Source organism: Phalacrocorax carbo, chromosome 1 (genome assembly GCF_963921805.1).
Source record: "Phalacrocorax carbo chromosome 1, bPhaCar2.1, whole genome shotgun sequence".
NCBI classification, from domain to species: domain Eukaryota; kingdom Metazoa; phylum Chordata; class Aves; order Suliformes; family Phalacrocoracidae; genus Phalacrocorax; species Phalacrocorax carbo.
In genome coordinates this window covers 21141417-21161273 of record NC_087513.1, presented here as the reverse complement: position 1 = coordinate 21161273, position 19857 = coordinate 21141417, and the positions used below count along the sequence as shown (strand labels likewise).

Sequence of the window (19857 nt, the reverse complement as noted above, 5' to 3'; positions counted from 1 at the left end):
GTGCGCAGAGCGCTGAGCGGGGGGCGTGGCAAAGCGCTGCCTGAAGAAGCAATGCCTGCCGGCCTCGTGTGCCACCGCTGCCATCAAGAGAACAGGCGGGCGCGAGCTTCGTAAAGGCTTCAGATCCATCCGCCATTTGTACTTGGCCGCTGTCCCGGAGCTCTTTCGCCGCTGGGTTCGCGCTCTGCCCTCACCCAACATGGCCGGCCGGAGGGCCCGTCACGTGGGTAGGGGGCTGTCTCCCCTCACGCCGCCCGCCCCCGCCTGCCGGCGCCCTCTGCGGGGCGGCCACGTGGACGCCCGAGCGGTGAGTGCGGGCCGGGCCGAGGGCGCTGCGTCCGTGCCGCGGGCGGGGCGGGAGGTAACGGTCGTGTGCGAGGGGGAGCGGGGAGGCCGCCAACGGCCCGCTTGTTCGCCGCAGTCCGGCAGCAGGCGGGCCAGCGGGCGTCCCCAGGAGTCCCGTTCCCTGTGGAGGCGCTGGGCTGCGGCTGCGGCGGGGCGCTGCCAGGCGGGTTCCCTCGGCTCCCCGCCTCCCGGGCGCGGTAGTGGCGGCGCGGCGGGAGGGAACGGAGGGGGACCGGGCCGGGCAGCTGTCTCCTGAGGGGTCGCGCGCCCCGCCTGTCAGCGGGTGAGGGGGCGGCCTCCGCCGCGGAGATCTCTGGCGGCCTCGGGGACGGTGGCTCCAGCAGCGGCGGGTGATGCGGCGGTCTCGTCCTGGAACGCCCCAGGGCTGCGTGGGAGCGACTTGAAATCCGCCCCGGCTGCGGGCGTACCGGCGCGCGCCGTGACGCGCGGGCGGGCGGCCGCCTCCGTTCGGCGTCTCTCGGGTTCGGGGCTCGGTGGGTCCCTCCTCCCTCGGAGGCGCTTTGCGTGGCTCGGCGGTGGGCGGCCGCGTCCGTCTGCCGGTGATGGGCGGCTGTGTCCGGCCGGCCGCTGGGGGGGCGGGGGCGGCACACGCTTTGGGCAACAGGCCAGCGGAGGGGGCTGCAAGGGCGGGGGTGGCCGGGTGGTTTGGGTTTTGTTGTCGGTTTTTTTTCAGTCGGGAGCATTTCTTCCCCAGTCCGAGCATCTCCCTTATGAGGAGAGGCTAAGAGACCTGCGTTAGTTCAGCCAGGACAACAGAAGATTGAGGGGGATCCTATCAATACTTATAAATATCTGAAGGCTAGGTGTCAGGATGATGGGACTGGACTCTTTTCAGTGGTGTCCAACGACAGGCCAAGGGACAATGGGCACAAGTTGGAACATGGGAAATTCCACTTCAATATGAGGAAAAGCTGCTTTCCTGTGAGGGTGCCAGAGCAGTGGAACAGGCTGCCCAGGGAGGCTGTGGAGTCTCCTTCCCTGGAGACATTCAAAACCCACCTGGACGCGTTCTTGTGTCCCTGCTCAGGCAGTGGGGTTGGACAAGATGCTCTCCAGAGGTCCCTTCCAACCCCTACCATTCTGTGGTTTTCTACATAGCTTCATCATACCTTCATACCCGGTGCTGTCCCAGGCTTCGTCTCCTGCCTCAACTTTCTTTTCTGTCTTTTGTCTTAGTTGTTTTCTTTTAGCCAGTCCCCAAATTCATGAAGAGATGTACATAAGAATAGCAACTGTTGTGTCCCTTATTAGATAAGACGACAAAGCAATTCTAGCAACGACAAGGTTTAAACCTGACTTCATTCAAAGTTAGCTTTAGAATAAAGTTGGAAGAGCTATTAACCATGGAGGAAAAAGACCCATGAAAATTGAAGATAATACAACATAGGTTTTACCAAAGCTAGATCGAGCTGAAGAGGGAGGACTCTGTGGTGGGATGCCTTTGGTGGTTCTGCTTAGATGCCTCCACAGAGAGCATGTGAGGGAGTGAACTGTGGTCTCTATAGACAGATACAACATGCAGATTGGCTGCCAACTCTAATGTATTTATACTGAACAGTGTCTGAAAAACATAAGTGAGCTAAATATGGTATATTTTTCATGGGGAACATAAAAAGTCCATTACTAGAACTAATGACCCTTCCACAGAAAAAGTATAGATAAAGAATAAAGCACTTCTGATGAAAGTGCTTCAGCCTTTTTTAGTGTGAGAAAACAATTTATTTTCAACCAGCTTAATCCCAGGAAGGGATTAATTCTTTATGTTGAAAACCTGTGCTCTCCTGTGATTCAGTCTTGATGTAGACATCTCGGGGCGGGGTGGGGGGGGAGTCAATGTGGCTATGTTGTGTGGGTCTGAGGAAGGTTCTTCTAAAGTTGTTAAATGTTAATGGTGGATATAACTATTTGTATTAGCTTATGATATTCCTCTAACCTTCATTATTAAAATATTTTTATTAAGTGAAAATCTGTTTTTGTGGTTTTGGCATTTAAAAATAAAAGCTGTAAGTGCAAGTATTTTGCCTTTATATAACAAACATCAAATTTGGTGTCTACATGTCTTGATAAATTCCACTTGAATTTTGAGGTTTGTCAGCATTAGTTTGCAACAGAGCAAGTTATCTTGAGGCTTGACAAGACCGCTAAATTTATTAGGCTTTATCTCAGAAATCTAGGTGTTGTCTTCATGCTTTGTTTTTTTATCTTCTAGCATGTTTCCCTTGAGGGAATATCAGTATGTATGATGCGTATAATTATCTTTGAAATGTATGAGTATGCTGGCAAGCTTACTTTCTTCAGACATACAAAAGGATTGGAGTCAACAAGATTAAAAAAGGCCTTGTGATAAACTATGTATGGGATATGTAGCTTCGCTGTCATTCCAATCATTTAGGAAGTTGGGGACTGATTATTCTTGTGGTGATAAGGTAAAGATATCAGGAGCAGACTATATTGTGGCATGGTCAGAGTATAATGAATGCAATATTTATAGGTAAAGATAACATCTTTTTATTACACAACTGATAGAGTTAAGAAGGAAAAAAATAGAGCTGCTTGGCACTGGCATCCATTTACAAGGATTCATTGGGTCCTAAAATACCTGAAATGTTAAGAAGCTGCAAACTGAGAGAGAGGAATACCTATCTTGTTGCTGTATTATGTGCTGCTTCATGTGACACACAAGCTACTCAAATGCCTGTGTTCCTTCATGCAGTGGTGGGTTGATCCTTCAGTATCCTTTTTTCTCTTGGGTAAGTTTGGCCAGAAACATGAGATGCCTCTCTGTTTATTGAAGAATTCAGCAAGAGAGTTTTCTAGAGACAAGAATTTGTACAAGGTAAATTGCCCTGTGCAGAGGCTTAATTCCTCCCAAACACTTCCTGAAGTCCCCCTGATGGCAGTCCCGTACCTCTTTTACTGCCGCTGTGGAAAAGCGAGTCTGTCATAGCATAACCCATTTTTATCCATCCTTGTGAAGGAGTAATACTAGGCACAGGTTAAAAAGACTTCTTTGCACTTCCTGGGATGTTATGTTTATTTAGCCTCTTAACCTTGCAAAACAAGCCGAAAATCCTAAGGACCTACCACAGAACTGTCTTTGACCCTGGGGTGAGACCTCCAGTTACAGTGTGTAACAGTGACAGTCATGAGAAAAAGAGATGCAGTGAGTGAGATATATAAAATAATATGCAGATACATGCAATTTACAGGAAGTACACAAATTTCAGGATTTATTGGTGTTAGCTGTGAAAATAAGGAGCATTAGCTCACTATTTTTACTAATGAGCAGGGCAAACATCAAATCAGAAGAAGGTAACTCTAGGAGGCAGTTGCTAAGTGATCCTAGCAGAACTGCCAACTATCTTCTGTTTGATGGACACATTTAGACCAAAACATAGGAGAAAACATATCTAATTAAAACCCTGGTTGTACCTTAAAGGTGCTGTTTTTAAAGTTTTGTTTCTGTGAGAACAGAGCAAGGATAACAATAACCAAAATCTCTTGTCTTTTATTAAATTGTAAACTTACAAAAAGTGAGAAGCTTAAGTTTAAAGAACATGAAATAGATTACCGTGTTTTTACTGGAAATGATCATGGAAGATAACTTTTTTGTTACTGGTTTATAATCTGAAACTAGAAAAGATGAGCTGGTTACACATGACAATATTATGCTTTATTTGCTCTGGTATCATCTGGACACATGATTTTATCACCATGATAAAATACATCACAAGTACTACCATAAAAATGGCTCAGCACACCATTGTAAAACTAAGCACCAGGGAGAGGTGGCCTTCATTTCTGGGCAGGAGCGTGAAGGATGGAGTTCAGACCATCTCACACCATAACGACACTTGGTGTGGGTGCCGAAGGGGAATCCTCCTTCGCTTGCTGAGTCCAGGCCTAGCTGCTCAAAGTACTCCGTTCCAAGCAATGTCTCATCCTTGTGGTTCCTCTCCCGCTAGTTCCAGAGTCCTAGGCAAATGAGAGAGGATTATTCTAAAGATCATGTGTCAATCCAGTGTGAGATTAACGTGAGAGTAAATGACAAAGCTGCCTCTCCCACAAAACGTGGATATAATCACGGTGATGCTTTCGGCAGTGGTGTCTGAGGTTTTTTTAGGTGAAAACTAAAACTTTTACATTTACAGAAGGTGGCATAAATCATGAAATGCTTCCTGAACGTGCTTTTGGCAATCTCCTCAATTCATTGAAGGTATATTTAAAAAATTGATGGATTATTTATTAGTTTTTGTTTAAACTTTTACAGTACTGTTTTCCTTGCATTATCTATCTTTCTGTTTGTACACTTCATACAGTGTTATTAATGTATCTTCTTTTAATTTCCTTTTAATAATAATAGAATATATGCAAATTTCAAATCCAGTATGGCTCAGAAGAGGAGCTCGAGTGGGCGGTCATTCCCATTGCTGCTGCTGATTATCGTTGTGGCCTTTGTTCATCTAACTGTATGTCCTTTTACAAAAGTGGAGGAAAGCTTTAACCTACAAGCTATCCATGATGTGGTGTACCACCAACTGGACTTGGATAAGGTAAATTGCAAAGAAGGTGTTCTTTCCTGGACACTGTTAAAGATTGCAATTCCTTGCTATACGAGTAGAATAAATGCAATGTGAATATGATTTATTCCCATTTTCCTTTGTTTCTGATTTGCCTATCTTACTTATATTTTCCTCTTTGCAGTATGACCATCATGAATTTCCTGGAGTTGTCCCTAGAACGTTCCTTGGACCAATTTTTATTGCTGCTCTTTCCAGCCCAGCTATATATGTACTTTCTGTGCTAAGAATGTCCAAGTTTTACTCCCAGCTGATAGGTATGAGAACTTTAAATCATCAGAATAGAGATGTTTTTACTACTGGACTGATGGATGACATTGCTGTAACATTCAGTGTGTGGATCAGTGGTTAAAATGTGATATTCATTTCCTTAATGAGGGATTTTGCAAACTGTAGATGCTTAGAGCCAGCAGGGCAGTTCCACCCCCTCTTCAGTATAACTAACAGCATGGAGAAAGTCTGTGTAACAAATGTCAGACAGTGTAGAAAAAGCAAGCATCTCCAGAGAATACGCTGCCATGTGTACTTCTGTGTATGCCTCAGAAAATATTGTTTAACTTGGGCATAGAAGCATTGACCTTTGTGCAAAAGTATCGGGCACATTACACATAACAGAGGTTAAAATAGGTAAACTAATTGGGAAGTTTTGTTTTTCTTTGAAGTGGGTTATACTGTGATCTCTTCAGTATTACTCTGCATAATTTCTTCCCATTATGTTATGTAACATCGTTGTTCATCAGTGATCCCTCTGATACCACTCTTACTTCCCATTTTTATTCTTCTGATAGTCCGAGGAAGCTTGGGGCTCAGTGTGATTTACACATTATGGAAGTTGCAGAAAGAGGTTAGAAAGCAATTTGGAGCAACTACATCAACAGTCTTCTGTCTCATCACTGTTACTCAGTTTCATTTGATGTTTTACTGTACACGAACCCTCCCTAATGTGTTTGCACTTCCTTTTGGTAAGTATTCATGTAGGAGTAATTTTAAAATACAGAAATTCTTCTCAAATGTACCAATAGTTAAAGCATATAAAAAGTAGGGTCAGACCAAATTAATTTATGTGCTCGATTAAACTGTATGATAACAAGACTAGAAAACTTAAGCAGTTGTGATTTCTTTCTATTTTTTTACCATGTATGCTTACAGTGACTGTTGATTCAAGTTTTATTGAGTCTATGTGGAGTTCCTCAGATGGCTTTGATTGGCTAGAGGTTTGAGTACAAATATCTGATGTGTAAAACATAGAGATATTGAAAAGGCAGTAGGTACACCTGCAGTTAAAAAGATCTGTCAACTTGGTCTACACAGGAAACAGCTTTCTCATGAGACTGGAACAAACTCCCACCGCAACCTCCCCACCTTCCTCTTCTGGAGTTAGCTACAAATGTAGCAGTTTGTACACTAAAAGGGGAAAAAATTCAAAGTCAAAACCTTACTCTACACATACAGTTTTTCCCCAGAGATGATGAGAGGAAAGTCTAACCACATGTGACAGATACTAGCTGAGTCACTTAATGCTTCAGTGCAGGTTGTTCAACTAATAAAATCATGGGGTTGGTGTAAGAACCTGTGTAGATCAGCACTGAAAAACAAACCAAAGAGCAGTTGAATTGTCAGATGAACGCTGTAGTAACATACCTCAAATTATCTGAGAAGTTTTAGAAATACAAGTTTTTTCATGGTTTTGTACTACTGATGTTTCACGTGCTTTCCTTAGGATCATTACCAGTTTGCTATGCAGTCAGTGTTATGTGATGTAAACTGTGAAAAAGTAGAGGCAACTTCATAGTACTCCCTTAAGGTTTGGTTGGGTTTTGCCCCCCCTCCCCCCCCAAGCTCTTAAATATACTATCTAGGAAGTATTCCTGTGTTCCTTCTGTGCTTATACTTTTCCTAATTATTTGAGCATCAACAGTATAAAGTTGAGAAAAGTTGTTGCCCTTTAAGAAAATGAATACTTCAGTGTGTCAGATGGTGTGCTTTATTTTTGCAGTGCTCCTGGCATTGACGTTTTGGATACAGCAAAAGCAAAGGCCATTCATTTGGTTCTCAGCTTTGGCAATTATAGTCTTCAGATCAGAGCTCTGCATATTCTTAGGCCTCATGCTCCTGGTGACATTATTAACTAAAAGAATCTCCATTTTCAAGGTGCTTTCCCATGCTGTTCCTGCTGGAATTTTTTGGTTGGGTAAGTGTTTGCTTGGAAAAAGCAAATGCCACATAGTAAATTCAACAGAAGTTTGGAGATTTGACTTACTTCCCTAGTGACCTAGCCTTTAGGGCAATTTTTTTTGTCTGATTCCATTTGCTAGTAATATGACACAGGTATTTATTTCTTTGAAAACTTCCGTGTGAGGAAATAGGTGTGCACAGAGCAGTACAAAGATACTGTGACCCCCACCTTTAGATGCTTAGAGTATAATGTCCTGCTCTTAAAAAGGCTTAGGTGTGCAAGTTGACTTTAGTATAATTAATAACTACACTGTAGCTACGCATGCATTATTGGCTGTAGTATCTATTGCCATGACAGTAAGCTGAATCCCAGGATAAAATATGACAGTGTGACAGACAGGAATAGTGAGCAAGAGGTTTGAAGGTTTGAAGTTAACCTGGGTTTCTTAACATTGATTAAATTTAATGCTCTAATAATCTTTTAAAACAAACTTTAATTAAACCATTGCTTTTCACACCTGGGGTTGGACTAGGGCAAATCTCAATCGGATTTCTGTCTAACGTGCTTCTGTTAAGACTTCTATTAAGAAGCACCTCTCTCCCCTGCATTTCCACTGCAAGACAGGCAGATTCAACCTCCTCTGTGGCTTTGGGTGAGGCTTACAACGCACGATCCAGTTCATGTTGATCTCATCGGTAAATGTGCAATTAGGATGTGCTAGTTTGCTTTTCCCTAGTAATTAATTCACGCAGATTTATATTTCTTCACTACTTTTAGGGCTAACAGTTGCTGTGGATTCTCTGTTTTGGAGGCAGCTTGTGTGGCCTGAGGGGAAAGTGCTCTGGTATAACACAGTTTTGAACAAAAGTTCCAACTGGGGAGTATCCTTTCAAATGTCCAGGGAGAAATCTATTGAATGCTACCAGCCAAATCAAAGACTTGATGTAACCTATTGCTGAGACTCAGTTATGGTGTTAAATTTTACTTTTCATCTAGTATTCCATTTTTTGAAGCTTATGAGACAGTATCTGCTTCTTAATCTTTCTGGGGCAGATTTCTTTGCCTTGGTTTTTCATGTTGCCCATCATTATCACTATTTGATGTGCCTGTCTCTGGTGATGTGAATGTAGTTTGCCAACTGCTTTTATTTCTCAAAGGGTCAGGCAGTAAATCAAGTGTGTGGAAGAATGTGATGTACAAAAAGTATACTGCATATTTGCAAAGTTTGAGTGTACTACTGTAAAGAAGAGTTACTAGTCAGCAGTGAAAGCATCCTTAACTCTGCTTTTCACCTCGAAGACCTCTCCCTTCCTGTGGTATTTCTATTCAGCCCTGCCTCGTGCTCTGGGATGCAGCATAATATTTGTACCTTTAGGTGTAGCAGAAAAGAGAACTCGGATATTGCTTTTGCCAGCACTGGGCTTTATTTTCTTGTATTCGTTTCTCCCACACAAAGAGCTGCGTTTTGTCATATATACTTTTCCTGTCTTCAACATAGTGGCTGCTAAAATGTGCTCACGGATGTAAGTTCAAAATTCTGTTCGGTTTTTTTCTCTGAAAATGCAAAAGAAAAGCAAAACTATTACTGTTTTTATGCAATTCTTTCCATCTTGGAATCTGGATCACCTTAAGGTGTTCATATGCTTTAGCAAGGAGGGCTGTATCATTGTACCTGTTCGACTAACAAAGGAAGCAGAGACAAAGAAGAGTTAAATGATCTGGCAGGACTATTTGGCAAGTCTGGGGCAGAGTTGAGAATAGAGCCCTGATTTTCCTGTTACGCTGTTTTATTCAGTCTTTATCCAGGAGAGAAAAAGACACATTCTGGTGTACTGCTGTGTTGTTAACATAACTTGCCTTAGGAGATAGTTTAAGGTACAGGTGGGGCTTGTGAAACATAGTTTGTATTAAATAGTTAAATTTGGGTATATTGAATAGACAAATTGACCTTAAACTCTGAACTTCCTTGAAAGAGAATGCATTTATAGCTAAAGGTTTTAAACACAGAAATACTTGGCTTTACTGATGAGCTTTTATTAGCTCTATTAATGAGAATATTCTAGTATAAATGCCACTAGAAGCTAGTCATTTAGAAAAGGATAATAAATGCATTCCATACACATGATAGTAATAAAGCTTGCATATTCTTTATTATCTAGCAGTAGCATTTTCATAAAAGTTTTGTCACAATAGTCAATGACCAGTATGACAGAAAAATAAATTTATTCTTATGCATTTTTTTCCCCCTCAACAGTCTGAATAACTACCGGAAATCCTGGATGTACAAACTTGGATCTTTCTTTGTTATAATGCATCTTCTAGTTAATGCTGCTTATTCAGGAACATCTTTATATGTTTCACATTTCAATTATCCTGGAGGAGTGGCAATTCAGAAGTTGCATGAGTTGGTACCTTCAACAGCAGGTATGTAAAGCTGGCTAGAGATATGTTCACCTAATTTCAGTTGCAATTTTTTTTACATGTATTGGATATTACATATTCACACAACTTGCATGCATCTCTGTTACTATTTTATTAATAATCAGAGTGTTCTTACAAGAATTTTGAAATTCTATTTTACTTTCTTTCCTTATATAGACGTGTCTGTTCATATTGATGTGGCTGCAGCACAAACAGGAGTTTCTCGGTTTCTAGAAATCAATTCAGATTGGAGGTATGTTATGAACAAGGTATTTTGATCTGAAGACAGCCTGCTCTTTTCTTCTTTGTATATGCACAGGGGCAAGCATCACAGATATGGTTTCTGGTACAGCATATTTATTAAGCCAGGTCAAGAACAATGTGAATCTTCAGAGAATTTTGATGTGTGCAGTGCTGTCATTTTAGAATTAGAGCACTGCAACGTTTTTTAATTGTTTTGGTTGGTTCTGGTTTGTGTAGAATAGTGTAGAAGCTTTTAAAGACATCAGGAACAGTGCAAAAAATTGTAGCTTACTAAAACACCAGTATCTTTTATGCAGCTACATTTGGTGTCTCACTAGATCTTGTAAACCACAGCTGTAGATGAACACTTTTCTGCTCTTGGCAGAACAGTGTATGTAACTGTAGGGCTATCTTCTCATTTTGTTTGCCACTCATTGTTTTTTGAATAATGTGAGGCTTACCTGCTGCTTAATATTCAAAGTGTATTTTTATGTGGAACATCCTTTGTATAGATGGCATTGAAGCTGCTTTTGTGGACTCTCGGTCCCCTTCATTGGCTCTGAGGGAAAGCAGTCAAGTGCTTTGTTACCAAGACCAGCAGTGATGTACAAACAGTTGTAAGAATCAGAATATTGAAATGAATAGTAGGAGATATTTGTGGGATGGCATTGTTTGCTTTTCAGGATGCAGACCAAAAAAAGGGGTCCCTTTCTCTGATTCCTAGGCCTACCTTTTCAGCTGAAATGTAGGTTTCTAATTTAAAGTGTCATCTTAATAAAAATGATTCGGCAGAAGGTAACACAAAGCCTCACTTCATACTTGCACAAAACAAAAGCAATACAAGCAGATTTTGGTTTAAGAAGTGCTCTGAGCATGGAGTTCTTTTGCCCCAGGTAGTCTTCAGGATCAGATGAACAAACATAATTTAATTATTGCTATGTTTAGAGATAAAGGCATTTTGGAAGTAAAGAGGAAGAGGGGGAAAAAGTATGCTTCTGGGGGAATTACAGAAATCGAGCTGGCTATGCCTTACTTAATTTCTATGTTCTCTCAGTATTGTGATGGTGTGGAGAGTTCAAAGCTGAACTGCCCTCAGTTACCAGTCCAATGTTTATTTCAAATTTTTGCATGTTCAATCTAGAGAAAGTCTTAAACCATGAACAGTCAGGAGGAGATATTAAACTATTAATAATATTAAACTATATCACGACAAGTGATAGAACACACATGATAGCTAAAATGTTCCTATCTCAGTTTTTTGAATATACCTAAGTACACAAGCTGCTCTAGATACAACTATACTGTCTAAACACAGTGCTTAATTTCAGTGAGCTTTTTGAGGGGGTGGGTTTTGAACTGTTCTGGGCTTGCAAGGTTGTAGCGTAGTGTGGGACTGAAAGGTGAATGAATAATATCCCTGTTACCAATGGATGTTTCATAGCATTGCAGCTACAGAGCAGTTTGTTTCTACTGCTTTTATCTTTACTCATCGTGAAAAAGCCTCAAGGGAGGGCTGATTCACTGTAAAGTTTCACATGAAAAAAATCAGGCAAAATCCACAAGTGAGCACCATACACAGGTCTACCACTTTGTCTGACAGCACAATAGTGTAGAGTTAGTGACACCAGCTGTCCCATTTTCTCTATCCAAGGAAGCGACAGCCTTTCAGATGGGTGAAAGCTAATTTACCATCTTCATAGACTGTGTACATCAAGTAAAAACAGATTTATGGATGGAGTGTCTATGAAGGCTGATGATTCATCAGGGTAACTACAATCCATAAATAAAAGTGTCTTAAAGTTAACAGCTTTCAGTGGCGTGCTCAGATTAGATCTATTTGCCTCAAGAAAAAATGCAAGTGATCCATTATTTTTCTTCAAAGAGTGATTGAAAGAAGCTTGATGCAGATTCTTATGCAGAACAGGTGTTACAATCTTGTCTTCAATTAGTGCAGTCTCTTTGAACCAGGAATAAATAGGCTGTGTAAGCTTAAAGTATTTAAAAATAATAAAATTCAGAAATGCTTGCAGCCAGATGAAAGGCCCTTTATTTGCTGATGAAGAAAATGCAAAATTAGTAGTTGGTAAAGCTGTTAAAAAGTATGCCATTCCTTCTGCCAGTTTGGACACATGTACCATCCTAAGTGGTGTTGTAATCTTTTTGGAAATAGCAGATGAAATTGGTGTGTAAATTTTTTTAAAAGTAGAAAGCACTTGTTCAGTGTGCAAAGTCTAATTCTGCATTATATGGTGTATTTATTGACATCTTTGGAATCTGTCAGCCTGGGGTCTGCTCTGGGTTGCCAAAATTTTAGTTAACAATCCATACAAATCCTCTAGTTGGCTCTAGAGTACCTTAAATATCTTAAATGTTAATGACTGCTATATCAGGGAGTGTTGTAAAAATGAGTTGAGATTGTTTCCAGTTTTTCACAGAGAATTCAGGCAGATGAGAGGCCAGGCCTGCAAAAAACATGTGGTGAAAGATGCAGCCTGGATTTATTCCTCGGTGCATATAAGAGTATGTAGAGTTGGGATTGCACCACTGCCCTACCATTGTCCATGACTGTAAGAAAAGCCACAGCCTTGAGTACGTTGCTTGTGAAATGCGTGGGAGGAATTGGGTGCCTAAGAATAGGAGCTCCAAAAGCTGGTAGAAAACAGTTCACAGAAAAGGGCAATAGAAAGGGTGAAGAACTGGGCACTGTTTCTTACTAGAGTTACAGAGCACAGACACTCTTTTATAGTTAGATGTGTAAGACCATCTTGTCATAAACAAATTAAAGGTAAGTAACCTCCATCTTAACCTCTGTCTTCTGGACTCCTACCCAGTTTTAGCATAGAACATTTTTCTGGGATATAGAGCAAAGATTTGAAACCAGGTCTCCCACTTTTGGAAGATGTTTAATTGTCATCTATGCAGTGTTTTGGGGTGGACTTATTATTCCCCATTGAAGCTGTTGGACTGAGGACTCAATCAGGCTGCCATGCCTAATGTAAGCATCATAACCCTTGGGCTACAATTCCACCTGACTCTCTTCAGTGAATTAATAAATAACTATTGCTAAGTAGAACAGTGTCTTCATAGACAGTGAGGGAGACCTACCTTGATTTCTAGAAAATTAAGAGAGGTTCATACAGCTCTGTGAGATAATGAACTTCAGTTCTGGGCTTAGGTCAGATGGGAGTGGCTGAACCTAGATCTTTCACATCCCTGCCAAATGCTTAAGTCACTTGTTTTCTCATGCTGTAAATTCCCTCTGAATGTAACTCCTTTTAAGAAATAACGGTTAAGTGTACATGTTAAATAGTTTAGAATTCACTAGTTAGTTTTATACATTTTTTTAAATATTTTTATATATTGAGGTACCTAAACAGGTTTATAAAAGCTTACCCAAAGTGACCTGCCCAAACATGTAGTACATCAGGGAACTGAACCCAGAAATAAGTGCCAAGTTTATATTATAATAGCCAGGCTGTTGGTTCGTTTTTACAGCGTTCAAGGAAGTATTCACCCTGGTATTCTCTGAGGCTCCTAGTTTAATGTACAACTACCAGACGAGAGAGGTTTCTGCTAAAGTGCCTCATAACACTTTTCTAAAATTAAAAAAAGGCAAGCCCCCTCACCCCCCAAAAAAAAACCCAAACCCAAAAAACTAACGCTGCACTTAATCCAAACCACAATTCCTGTAGAGTAAAACTTAAAAATTAGTCCAGTTTTTTACGGTCTTAGGCTTTGGGGTCCTTTTTCCACAGAACTCAAATAGGGGACTAGTGAGAAATTTTCTAAGAATAATGATTTGTATCACAGTAGCAGCAGAAAGACTTGCATGGAATGCCTGGCTCCCTAAACTTTATAAAGTACTATTTCCTCCTCCAGTACTAGTTAATTTAGACAAGAAATACAACTGAGAATGTTACAGTTCCTTGTGTGTTTCATCTTAGATGCTACATGCTCTTGCAATAATGGAGATGTTTAGTAGGTAAAGAGAGGTATGTAAATAAGCCGCCTTTATTGTTTTACAGGTATGACAAAAGAGAAGATGTTAAACCAGGAGACCAGTTGATGTTTTCTTACACACACATACTGATGGAAACAAACCCTCTTCAAATATCACATTACAAGACAACCCACAGGCCACTGGCAAATATACCTGGCATCAGTAAAATTGGGTTGAACCTGACTGCACTACCTCCTTTTACTTTAAACTTGAAACCAAAATTAGTACTGTTGGAAAAACTTCCTCTATCATCTTGACTGTGAATTTTAAGTCTTTTGATGTAATTTTGCTGATGACTGAATAATCTAAGATGACAGCAATTTGTCATTCCAGCACTGCAATTCAGTTTCTGTGGGAAGGCACGGAAAAATCTTTGTACCTATTGGTATTTAGTTCCGTCCTGTTTCTTACATTAATATTACAATGCATTCCTAGTCAGTATATACTCGAATACTGAGTTGTATTGTTAGATATGTTTGAGAGAGGCTACCTACAAGTTCAGTGGTACTAAGTAAAACCTGTCTATTTGGTTTGGGTAGCTGTCTATTTCATAATGTAGCACAGGTATGTCCTAATTGTTCAATATAAGATACATAATGGAACAGGTTTGTGCTACGGCAATAATTTGATATGTAATCTGTGTGTGCAAAGATGTATTACTTGATGTATCTGCAGGATTGTAACCCCTTGGTTGTCAGATTGCCTGTGTGAAACTTAATGATGTTATCAACATAGGAAAGCCATATTCACTGTAGCTTCATCACAATGCTTAATTGTATCCTGTAGGCTACCAAACTAATTAAAGATTTGCTTAAAAAGCAGTTAGACATCTTGACAAGCACTGTCTCATAACAGATTTGAGTATTGGAGGATGGTTATCTTTATTCCAACAGTTCATAAATAAGCAGCAACTTGGATTTCAGAGGAAAAATTTTAAAAATAATGTTTCTCTCTTCTGCTGCAATGATATTATCTTAATTTGCAGTGCAAACACCTATGAAAATATTCACTTGAACACACTTTGAGAAGATAGGTGCTGTTCTTTTTTTAAATTAAGTAGCCCCTTTGGAAAGAAATAATATAATGTGCCATGTGTTACATCCTATAAACTAGGGTAAGATAGCATGCTCTGTAATCTCTTTATTAGATGTTTTTGTTAAGGATGTCCGCCTAGATTGCTGAATGGAACAAGTTAAGGGGTAAACTATGGGAAAAAAAATTTTGGTTGGGGCCAGTTGTAATATGACAGGAGCTCCATTAGTATAAAAAATCAGTATTGATGAAGTAATCATGGGCAGAAAACTATTCCTTGCTGACTGGAAACTTGAGTAAAAAATTCTTACTGAATAAAACGGTTGGGCTTTTTTTAAAAAACTCTTAAAAGCATGCTTTGTTCAGGAACTATATTTACCCATGCATGTTTCATTAGGACCATGTTTTCTTTTTATCCTTTAGATTATGTATCAGAGGAACTGATCTGGTGGGGTGGAGCCTGCTCCCCCATGGGTGCCTGTTGCTGTTGGGCAGGCTTCCTCACACTGAGCAGATCTGGCAAAGGCAACCTGCAGAACTTGTTGGTCCAGTCTCTGACTGCTCTTGAAATCACTCAAATATTATCTATTTGACTTGTCTTTGGAAGAAAACTCAGCTTCCTCCAGAGCCAATTTGAACATTAAACAATTCACGGCACAGAAGGAAGTACATGTGCAAATAGCTGAGAATTTGGAACAATACAAATTACTTTTGAGTAAAAGGATGTAGGCCCTTATGTTAAGCCTAATCACTGATTTAGTGTAACTCCCCCACACTCTAATCCACAACTTGAGAACCTAAACTAAAATTTATCCTGCCCAAGCACAGGCAAATGTCTGCACTGCTGAAGTTAGGTGTAGAGTTACTCCAGCTCTCCAAATCCCTGGTTGTCAGAATCCCTCTGCAGAAACTTGCCTCTATTAACCACAGAGAAAATTTAAGGGTATTGTTCTTGTAACATAGGCATCTCCAGCTAATACCTGAAGTGGCACAAAATATGTGGACATTGGGCATCTGAAGTGTTTAATCTTGCTGCATGTCAGTCATGTGTAGCTGACTAGGTCCTTGTGCAGGCTTTGGTTCTGGTGTCTGGGTGCTACCTGTTGGACTTAAACCAGTGATGGTGTTCAGCTGCAGCAGTAGCGTGGACTAGCGCTCATAGCCCCACCACTGATGAAAATAGAAGCCATTAGCTCAAATTGGCCTGTTAAGTGCATTTGTTTGGGGTAGAGGTAGGTAAAATACATAAAAGAAGACAGGAAAGATACTGGATTGCAGTTTTGAATAGTGTCTGAAATTCATTTACATCCTGTTGTATCTTGCTCTGCATATGCAGTTCTTGAAAAGTGCTGAGTTTTAAGATCTGAAACATGGTTGGGTTTGTAGACCAAGGGCTAAGTCATGACCCATGCAGTGCAAGCAGCACCATAGCTGGTGGCTGTGACTTCTGTGACAGCAAGGGTAACTCTCCCAGTGTAGGGTATACCCTGAATAGGAAGGGACATCTGTCAAACTGGGATGAAGATTACTGCAATTTTTCCAAGGACCAAACAGTCCTTGGAATAGAAGCTAAAGCCACCTCTTAAATGAATCTTCTCATCTCCAAGTCCCATGTTGTTTTTCCTTTAGCTCCACAAGAAAGAGCTTGTTTTCTCCTTTAATATAGATCAATATTCAGTATATTTCCATGAAGAAAGCGTGGGTGTAAGTTCACTTAGATATAAGAGGGCCTTAAGGAAGTCTTACCCCACCTGCAGACTTGAAGGGGGGTATTATACAGGTTCTTCTGCATTTGGGGGACCATAGGGTCAGGCCTCAAGTTACTACATGAGTGGTGCAGGTAAGAAAACTTACATGGTAGAATTTTTGAAGTGACTTTAAAGTAAGAAATTGCTCATGACTGTTCAAGTTCTTAAAAGTTCCTTTTGTCTTGACTGATTACAAAAAACCTTATCTTAGAATGTAGTTTTTCTTAATAAAGGCAGAAATAGGGTGAGCATATTCAAATAATCGAGGGTTGAACTAATCTGAATAAAGCACAAGCCAGCTAGTACAGTCCATCTATAAATTGTTACATTTATGACATTTAAACACCAAACTGAATTGTCAATAATATGCATTCAACATGTATAATGCTGCTGTAGAATGAGATTTATTTTAGGATGTCTTGTTAAACTCCCCAAAGGTCAAATGTTGCACAGCATCAGGCATTGCCTTCTGAAGTTTGACTTAATTTCTTAACAGGCAGTACTTGTTCCTGTAAAGAGCAAGGCTAACAAATGATTTGGAAACAAACATGTCACCATGTCATTTCACACAGAGATGGTGAATAATCACTCTCAGAGCATGAGATTTAGGATACTTGGTGTTGTAAAACTAAATGAAGTAATTACATGAAGAGCTGTGGAACTCCCCAGTAGACGACATTTTTGGATGCTGAAAGTAAAAGCAGCTTCAAAACATGGTGAAACAGATCACTCTCCCGTCAAGAACTTGAAGAACCAAAGATCAAGGAACAACCTCCAGTTCACAAAGTCTTCAAGTAACAAAGCCTTCAGAGCTGGGAAAAAATATCAGACTCTATTTACCTTACACCTACCCTAAGTACTTGCCATGGGTCTTCTCTCAAGAGCAAATTTGGGGCGAGGGGATCTGGCAAATGGTTGTATTGGATTTATCTGTTAACACTGAGAAACGCCAGAACACGTCTCGGGTTCTTCCCTTTGCTATCTGTTTCACTCCAGCTGTCAGAACAGAAGCTCGATGCAATGTAACTGCATAACACATTTTGAAACACCGATCACACCCTTTTTTCTCACTCTCTCACCATTTCGCTTATCCCTCCCCTTGGTGAGACTGGGTGTGCGTTCAGGTGAGCAAGACTGAGATGTGCTGCCTCTCCTACTACAACTGTTCTAGGACGATTCCTATCTTCCTGAATACTTTTAGTTCTTTCCATAATGCTTAGGAGCTTGAAAGGTGATACATGATTTAAGCACTCATTTGCTGTATCTCAATTTCAATGCACGTGCGTGCGTTTCCCTTGCATCCAAGAGCACTTTTTCGTACATTAGAGGTTACACAGACGTCTAGTGCTGCCTTCCTTGCTTTGTCACCTGTGCTCGTTCTTACATACTCCCCTTCGCCACCTCCCCCAAGAGCTTTTCTTGTAACTTAACTTAGTATTCAAAAATTCTTTCTTGTACAAATGGCTTCGCTTTCTATGCAAGTAAAGAAAAAAACCACAAGCTGAGCTTATCACCGATGTAAGCAAGGCTGTTTAGCCACAGCCGTCTCAGTTAGCTGGTTACATAATTAGTTTCAGCTATGTCTCAAACCAAATGTATCACTATCGTCTGCTTAACATACAACACAGAAAATTAAAGGGTGTTTGCAAAAATTCCGTAAGTTAAATGACAAAGAATACCTCCTTGAAGGTTTTGGTTTTTATTTAAATACGTACAGTTCCTAAATGTAATTGAGCCATTTTGCATGCAACTACTTACTTTATAGCAACCCCTTAGATCAACTGGAGCAACTACAACCACTTTTGATTGTTCATGTCAGACCTTTGTTAATGCTAGCAAAGACAGCCAGCGTCGCTTCTGAAACTCGCCATCTTACTATGACAGGTAGTCTTTCACCGGTTCTGCTTTATTTCAGCTGCAACTGCCCTTGGTTCTATACCAAGGCTTGATTTGTGTCCAGTTATGTCCAGTGTGAGGTAAAAGTGCTGTCTGAAGTGGAGTCCATCTTTTCCTTTTAAACTGACAGTTTAAATCAAGAAATTGGAAGAAGGAATTGGTTCGGGGAGGTGGGGGGGGACTTCTTAGGCACAGAACTAGCCCTTGGAACCCACGTTGATACCCGAGCTGGGGATGTCGCTGTGGTTGCTATTTCTGGTTGGCATATTCACTTCATAAAACGAAGCGGTTTTGGGTCAGTTTTGCAAGGAAACAAAGGTTAAGAATCATTCTTTCTTGCCACTAAGAATAAAGCAAAGGATGAATATATTTGTGGAAAGACTAAAGTGCTTAGTTTATAAAATCTAAATAATCTGTAATTAGAAAGTGTTATTTGCTAATTATATGTTTATTTTTCCTGTATTTGGAGATACCTAAATGCAAGTTTGTTATGGTCAGCTCTGGATAGTAGCAGAAAAAAATTGCTACTTCAAGGGACAGATCTCAACAATTGTAAACACCTACTTTGAGCTCATCATCTAGATCTACATTTGATCAATCACACCCTTATGATAGAATTTAAGCTGTTCTAGACTGAGATTTTTGGCTGTCTGTAAATTCAGAAGCTGCTCTTGGAGAGCAAGGAGAATATGTGAGTGTCCTAGTAAATGCTCACTGGCCAAATTCTGCTAACAGGCTTGTGTCACTTTTCCTTGCGGGTAGGGGAAGAGGGCAAATGGGAAGGGCAGTGCAGGGGGAGCATTATCAGAGGCTCCCGGAGCACGATACGGATCTCTGTAGATACTTTCCATTATATACCCTTCAAGACTGGAGCTCTTCGGCGAGGCTGTTGCAGATCTCCAATTCTTGCCCTTCCTACCTTCAGTACTACAAAATATTTATTGCTGCAGTGTGTAATTAGTTGTCACACCTGCCTACTCTTGAAGGAAGCAAAAGCTGGAAGATCCTTATGATGACACAGAGCATCATCTTTAGTACCCTCCACGCTTTACTTTTTATGCTACGAGGGAAAAAAAGTCTGCTTACTAAATTTATTTCTGAAGCTGCTAATGTACTGAAATTAACTGTTTAAATAAAATCAGTACCTCTGTTGCAGGCTCACCGTATCATTGCGCATTAGGGAACTATCTGCTGCTGCAGGGATTGTTCCAGCACCACCAACCCAGCTTGATGAAAACTCCACTGTTAATAGGGCTTGTGCTTTATTACAGTCTGAGAGAGGGTAATGTAAAAGTAAGGGAGTTTTCTATACATTACAAATGTGAGAAGGGGTGTGGAAAAAAAAAAGTTTTAGCAATCACTAAGAATTTATCTTAAAAATAATAAAGTAAACCC

At 40.5% G+C, this 19857-nt stretch overlaps 1 protein-coding gene across 4 annotated transcripts; it reads left to right on the top strand.

The window, feature by feature from the left end:
• Positions 1-222: 222 nt before the first annotated feature.
• On the top strand, positions 223-15172 carry ALG12 (ALG12 alpha-1,6-mannosyltransferase). Of its 4 annotated transcripts, none has more exons than XM_064445713.1 (10): positions 223-307; positions 4730-4919; positions 5071-5203; positions 5735-5908; positions 6943-7137; positions 7900-8003; positions 8422-8645; positions 9377-9546; positions 9721-9796; positions 13812-15172. In XM_064445713.1, exons 2-10 carry the CDS (start codon positions 4755-4757, stop codon positions 14041-14043), a joined length of 1473 nt encoding a protein of 490 aa, XP_064301783.1. In that variant the 5' UTR covers positions 223-307; positions 4730-4754; the 3' UTR covers positions 14044-15172. The 4 variants fall into 4 exon arrangements, with proteins under 4 accessions (XP_064301783.1, XP_064301808.1, XP_064301798.1 ...); XM_064445738.1 differs by lacking the exon at positions 223-307 and adding an exon at positions 340-361; XM_064445728.1 differs by lacking the exon at positions 223-307 and adding an exon at positions 755-839.
• Positions 15173-19857: the final 4685 nt, after the last annotated feature.